The sequence below is a fragment of the Galleria mellonella genome, unplaced genomic scaffold (genome assembly GCF_026898425.1).
Source record: "Galleria mellonella isolate WM207_F2 unplaced genomic scaffold, CSIRO_AGI_GalMel_v1 utg38, whole genome shotgun sequence".
In the NCBI taxonomy this organism is placed as follows: Eukaryota; Metazoa; Arthropoda; class Insecta; order Lepidoptera; family Pyralidae; genus Galleria; species Galleria mellonella.
Window position 1 is genome coordinate 9,922,263 of NW_026442090.1, and position 7,635 is coordinate 9,929,897.

At 29.7% G+C, this 7,635-nt stretch overlaps 2 protein-coding genes across 2 annotated transcripts; both read left to right on the forward strand.

Moving 5' to 3' along the window:
• Positions 1-2,055: 2,055 nt before the first annotated feature.
• On the forward strand, positions 2,056-3,542 carry LOC113522949 (uncharacterized). Its single transcript, XM_026908802.3, has 2 exons — positions 2,056-2,475; positions 3,066-3,542. Exons 1-2 carry the CDS (start codon positions 2,436-2,438, stop codon positions 3,497-3,499), a joined length of 474 nt encoding a protein of 157 aa, XP_026764603.2. The 5' UTR covers positions 2,056-2,435; the 3' UTR covers positions 3,500-3,542.
• A 997-nt stretch (positions 3,543-4,539) lies between these two features.
• Positions 4,540-7,030, forward strand: LOC113522946 (ATP synthase subunit g, mitochondrial-like). Its single transcript, XM_026908801.3, has 4 exons — positions 4,540-4,681; positions 5,375-5,464; positions 6,070-6,173; positions 6,737-7,030. The coding sequence occupies exons 1-4, from the start codon at positions 4,636-4,638 to the stop codon at positions 6,905-6,907; spliced, it is 411 nt and encodes a 136-aa protein (XP_026764602.1). The 5' UTR covers positions 4,540-4,635; the 3' UTR covers positions 6,908-7,030.
• Positions 7,031-7,635: the final 605 nt, after the last annotated feature.

The window sequence follows — 7,635 nt, forward strand, 5'->3', positions numbered from 1 at the left end:
CCCATGGAATTTTCATCCAAATCCCTTTAATAGTTTAGTTTTTAAAATTAAAATAAGTGGTGTGGTGTTTTTTTTAATATTTTTTATAAAACACCATCTTAAATTGTCCTTGTGTCTTCATAATGCCATATCTTAATTTTTGACTTTATGATTTGTTCATTTGTTTTCAACACTAATAGTGTTATTAGTTGCAAAACTAAGAACAGATAATTGTAATTAAAAATAAAATTTATTAAGATGGAGAACATTAAATATAATTATGTTTACCAACCCTAATCTTTAATCATAATTTATTGCAAGCTGTATATACTTGCAATAATTTCTTACCAATTAACAGAGTTAAATCCTTATCATCCTATACCAAACATCCTACATTTCTATATGGAAAGACGTTTTAATTTAGATTACGCTCAAATTAGCATCTAGTACAGACTCTGATCTAATACTTAATCAAAAAAATTTATACATAGTACTAAACTAATATGGATGTATCAAATAATAAAAAAATAAATAACGTGTCTTCTATATTACGAGTATAAATAAATAAAGTGCCGAGGTGGACCAATTCCAGAAATTTTTGTTTTCAAATATTCGTTGAAATTTAAGAATAGTTTTTTTTTTTTTTGATGGGTGAAAATGGTATGGTGACCCCGCCTGCGCTAACGAGATACACTGGCAAAGCACCAGTGAAGGGTGATAGGTGAGAATGAAAACAGGCCAGTTAGACCATCATGATGAATTCATCAGGAATTAACCATGAAAGTTTCTAGGGGGAACCGCGAGGAGGTCGACCTGGTTGGGTATATTGCTAGCAATAGGATTCTCAATCTCCATTTCTAACAATCCTTTTCCCCCCAATTTAAGAATAGTTAAGTGAAGAGAACAATTAGAAAAAAAAATGCCCTGTTCATGTCTATAGGCGACGATTACCACTTTTCATCAGGTGAACCATCAGCTTGTTTGCTAATCTAAGTTACATAAAAAACTTTCAATAGTATATAAGTAGGTATATGTTTATGATTGACGATCATGATTGATAACGATACCTAACAGTAATAACTTTAAATGCGATGTTCGTCATATCTTTTTATTAAGAGAATACAACATGTTTCGTCATACAACATCAAACATAATTAACACGTAATACAATTATGTACAATACACACAATTCAATTGATTTAGGTCAACGAATGGTCAATGCATTTGTGAATTGAGATTGCAAAATATTTAATGAACCATCTATTTGTAGTAGGTACATAAAATATTGCACCGGCAAGGGCATTCAATCCAGATTTTATATAGACGAATTTACAAACATTTTTAAATGGATGGCTCGAAGAATATATATTATATTAATAGATTGTAATGAGCTCTTCATTAGATATACATCAATAGATGTTTTTTTTTAAGACACCAAACATAGTAATAATATAAACATAACAATAGATGTTTTAGATACCCAACATATTGAAGGTGGAAATAATATGTTCATATGGTATATATATTCAAATGGTAATTAAATAATTAAATTATTGCACCAACTCCCAACAGCATTACTTTCAAACAGATACGACAGTGAAACTTACAAGAAAAATGCACATACTTTCTTAAAAGGCCAGCAACACAACTTAATTTTTTCTGATGTTATGATTGCCTGGGCGGCGGTAATCTCTTACCATTAGGTGCGCCGAAAGCTCGTTTGCCCTCTATGTTATAAATAAAATATAATTTAAATCAATTCTGCTTTGTATTAATATTAACTATTTCTTTTCATCTTCACGATACCGCTTATGTATTGTTAAATATTAACAATTCCAGAAAAAGAAATAAAATTATATACCTAATAAGCTGTCTGGTGACGGTAGTAACAGGTAATTAGGGTTTTCTTACGTTCCATGCTGTAGCAGTGATTTAGGGATAAGGAAACTAAATAAATGTTAGTTTTAACAAGTAAGATATTAAGAAACTTTTAAAATATCCTTAAATGTGACCTCGAAAGTTCGAATGTACTATCATCTTCATTTATTTTTATTAACACATCATGAACATCGCGGAGAGAGAGTATGAACCTACACTATATTATTAAAATAAAAATAATAATCAAACCTAAAAGATGCTCCTAAAAGGAAGATAACCTAAAAGGAACTTTGGTTTACTTTTTTTATATTTAATTTTTTGCTCTTATTTCTCTTTTTTTTTTGCAGGATAAGTGAAAGGAATGAAGCCCATACAGCCAGCACATATATATTTACTTTATTTTTCATAATAATAACGCCAGTACGTCAGTAATATTAAGTACATACCACTTTTACAGATAGTTTGTATTATTTTGTTATAAAAGAGTGTCAAAGTGACGTAATCACAAAATTTTTGTTAAACGTTTGTTGTATAATAGGTATATAAAAATATAAATTTATAAAAAGCACATTACGTAAATGGCAAGAGCAGCAAGAATAGCGCTTGACCTAGCTCTTGGTATGTATTAAGATATTTAAAGGAAACTGTAGCAAAACAAAAGTGGATAAGCAGAAAATGAATTACAATATCACATAACATATATTTTTATTAGTTTACTTATAAAATCAACTTTATTGAACATATAATTAATCCGGATTGTTTCGTTGCAGTTTCTCTGAATATTGTACGGCCTACCGTTTCTAAAATATGGGGTGTTGCTAAATCAGCGATCATAAATACACCGGCAAAACCACTTATATGTAATACAGTCGTTACACGAATCGAAACGGCTCTGGATCAAATAGCAGGCCTGCTAGTTTTTAAAATGACTGCACTTAGAGATAGACAACTGCCAAAAGAAGAAAAATACCTAGAAAAAGAGTTGGAAAAAGTTAGAAAGAAAATGAACAGCGACAATTGTAACAGTTGTCGCGGTGATGGCCAACGTTAATACTTAGATTATAACGTTAAAAAATTGATAGTACTTTTATAACAAAATAATATTGCAAAGTATGTTTTATTTGATACATATTCCCATTTTTATTTTCATTCTTACAATAAATAAAATATTACAACAATTATTAAATTCAATGTCATTTATATTTTAGCATCTAGTAAGGCACTAAGACCGACTTTAGGACATGCTTGGCAATATGCTAAAACAGAGGTAGCGCCCCCAATGACACTTGGCTTTTTCCATGGACCTAGGGGAAAAGCTATGGAAAATAGTGTATCAAAATTTGCCGATGAGTTTATAGCAGGCATAGAAAGCAAAATAAATGAAATGGATGCAGAAAAATTAAGAAATGTGAAAGAAAAAAATTTTGCTGTTAAAGCAGTACAAGAAACAGCAAAAACTGCAGCAAAGGCGAAAGAAGATGATAGAAAACGAGAAGAAGAACAAAAGAAAAAACAAGCAGAAAAAGCTGCTCAAGAAAAAGCTAAAAAAGAAAAGAAACTTGAACCAAAAGCAGAAAAACAAAGTGCAACTATAAAAGAAGTCGAGAAGAAATCAGAAAAAAAAAGTAACAACAAATCATAGACGTTGCTAAATACAAAGGTTCAGCTAATTAAATAAAATTAATGTAAACAACATTCATTCAAATATATATATATACATATACATACATATATATATATATATATATATATATATATATATATATATAATAAATTATAAGAAAATAAAAACAATTACAATTTTAACAACTTTAAACCATTCATCTAACATATTTCGGTGTAAAATTACTATTGATCCCACTTAGCTTATTCTTGGGGTCAAACTAGCTATATATGCCAATTTTTCAATACTATGTAGTAATATATTCTAATATATATCTATGAAAAATAACAAATACTTTAAATACTGACAACCTACCTGATGGTAAATTATAATTGTATAAACAGTATTAAGTATTAAACGTTTATTTCCAAAAGAGATTTAAGCATGGTTAAACTCCAGTTCAATGTTTCAAAATGTTCAGCATTCTTTGTTACTGCAATAATGCTCGATTTAATCCGCAAAGGAGAGTAACAGCTCATGACTATGACTAGTCGTGTCAATTTATTAACATACTGTCTGTATCCTGCGACTTTTCTTGGGTAAAATAATGTTTAAAAATATCGAATCAAATTAGAATTTACTTTTTACATCTCTTCCGCAATGCGCTTCCAGTATACCTTTAAAGTTCATATATAACCAAGTACCCAATAGGTAGGATATTTAGAATCATCAATACCTTGCTTTTATCTTATTTATTTAGAGTCTAGTATTATATTTACCTTCGCTATTGATGCCTATATTCCTATCAACCATAAAATTATTATAATGTACTTATATATTTCATAATCTAAACTACCAACCACAATACCTGAGCTGTAAAAGTGTTATGGTTTTGTCTTTGCCTGCGATATCTATTACACTAAAACCAAAGATATTGGTACTAGTTCAATATATCTGACTAATACACAGATGTTAGCAACTTATCTGTTATACAAAAACTTTTTAAAATCATGCTGACCACTCTATACTTTTTATTTTAGAAAAAAAAATTTTGATAAAACATTAACTGTCAAATTAACTTTGTCATTGATGTCAAAGAAACTAGAAAATATTACACTCCTATTGTAATAGTTTTATATTAAGACTTTAAATTAAACAGCAAGTTTGTATAAAACATGGCGACAAATACAAATAATGTCAAGTTTTTGACTAACCTTATAAGTATGTCTATTTCGTAACATTTATATACTATTATTTTTATTTAGCTGGAGTTATCAGATTCCCGAACATGGAATTCGTTCGCAGAGTATTATGAACCCATTATTTACTATTATACCTATGTTATCTGTATCTATTATAACTACGAATCTTGGTTTATATAATCATTATCATGGAAAATTAAAAATACCTCCATTTAATCATACACGTTTTCATCTTTTGCTCTCTTGTTATGTTGTGATGGTAAAATCATAAATAATTGTGCCGGGCTATGGTAACTCATCTGCATACAGCCATTTCAACACTATTACTTATTTCTACTTTATGGTTTTACACAATTAGTAGTTTAGTTTATATAGAACCTCAACAATTTCGATTTTTCACTTAGTCTTTTTTTGTTATGGCGTCATCGTTAAAGAACTGACATGCAATTATTATATGGCCATTGTAGCTATAATATAGCTACAATGGCCAGTTTTAATTCAATTTGATTTTGGAATAAGAAGAATAATATGGATGTGTTTTAAAATCTCATAACAATTTGTTATACACACGAGCTGCTTTCAGGGACACTTCAATATGTCAATATACCTACTAGATATTTATTATTTATCAAATTTTAGCAAAGACCGAAACACCATTTTGCTTATCCAACTTTTTTCCATTAATAATTAATAATATTTACTGCTTATGTAGGATCTAGATTCTCAACTTTTCTTAATATAACCGAAGTTTACAAGCCTACTCTGACAAGAAATAATGAAAAGATCATGAATTTAATAAAAGGTATGCTTATATAAATGATTGAAAATTGATAATTTTGTAGGTACTAATTTAACAATTTGGATATACTTACATTCAGGGAACTAATCCAAAACAAAGTTTAAATGTTTTCTTCTTAATCAAAATGATGCAGTCATTGTTTTTCAATAAAATTTGTATCTTATTCTACAGTTAATTCCCAGCTTTTTTTTTATAAAGTTGACTGAGATTATGAAGTAATATTACATTGGATTCTATCGACATTCTTAATATTGTAAATGTAAAAGTGGATTTGTTTGTTTATTATGTCTTGGCGCTTTAAGGATTCAAGCAAGCGACTTGAAATGTCCTAATATTTTTCTTAAATACACATCTAATATTATACCTACATAGAAAAGACCCAGACCAATACAAACAGATATACCCTTGAATACAAATGTTTGTATTATGTGAGGAACAAACCTGTGATCATCAGAATGTGAGTCGATGTGTTACGTCGCTACACCACCAAGGTCATCTAAAATGATGCATGATTTATTAATACTTGGTTGAAATAATAGATTTTTGTTGCATTCTTACAAATATAGTTAAAACAGTAGGGTTTTAATTATCTTTTTGGAATTCTTTAGAAAAAACTGCACAAGCATCTAAATCTGAATTGGTTAAAAAGATTAGAGTAGCCAAGGAATATTATAGATTGGAAATGGCTCCACCTACTGCTAATGAAATGCAGGTACTTATTGTAACATATTTAACGGCACAGATTCTTTTTTATATAATAATTTATTTATTTATTCCCTATAGTCCCTAGTACATGTTAGTGTACAAGGCGGACGTAATGAAATAAAAAAGCATTCTCTCCCAATCCACCTTGGGGAAATGTTAGAATACTGGAATGCGATATTAATTGATACGTATATAGGTATTAATTGATATACATATATACACACACATAAAATTTACATATATATACAAATAAATATATATAAATGACAAATATCTTATACATACTTTAATAATCTTACCAATAATAAAATTTTAACTATGGTGATGTCTGTACTAAGAGATGTTTAAGAAAAAATTATATAAAGAAGTATATAATAACAGCTATTATACTATAGTAGTGTTAATAGTACACACAAGTGTAACCCTATTTTGGTTACAGAGAAAGTTTGGAATATTTTACTTACTAAACATCTTATAGATAATTTAAAGGATGTTTTACGTAAATCAGTCTTAGAAACAGCCAGTAAATAGAATAATTGTATTAACTAAAAATACCGAATTTCGTTGCAGAAATTACAAGCTGACTTAGCTCTGGTGAAAGAATTTATTCAATCAGGTTGCTACAAATTCCTTACGGTAAAGCAGGCGTGGCTGCTGTTCCTTGTTGGTACTGAAGTGGCTTTATGGTTTTATTTGGGTGAAACTATTGGGAAAATGCACATTGTGGGCTACAAAGTATAAAACTAAATGGCACTACTTATTTTCTTTTTACAACAATTATATATACTGCTAAAGAAACATAGTAGACAAAGGCCTGAAGAAATTGTTAAAAACTTGTTTCAAATTAAATTAATTTTTATAATACTTCAAGTTTATTATTATTATTGATTTTTTTTATCCATATCCTACCCTTCAAACCGAAACACAGCCATGCAAACACAACAGCTTTACGGTAGAAACACGAATGGGACAAAGGTGCCCAAGCAAACGACTTTTGTACAAAGTATCCCTTTGGAATTTTGTATCGTATATAATTTTACCTATAAAATATTGCGATAAGGGTAGGATAATGATGATTGTGCCTATCCGATGGAAAACACTTACTGTAACTTATAAGCGCTTGTCCCACCTTACCGTATTGTTCATCCTGAAAGAATCTTAATTTATCTACTTTATAATAAACCCCACATTGTACTTTTATAGATAACCACGATTTCAGTTAAAAACACTTTTAGCCGTGACATCGTCCACTTGAACGGGATATGTTTATTAACAGGGATAAATTCGCTGTGTGCTCCCGCCATGGAATGGGCCACCTACTCCTTTCCCATGAGGGTCGTAAGAGGCGACTAAAAGAATTAAGTGGTCGAGGGATGGGCAGCAGCGTGTCCGCCAAGGGTGACAACGATTGGCAAAAATTCCCTTGTGGGGAAACCTATATCCTGTAGTGGGCAGTTAACGGCTGATAT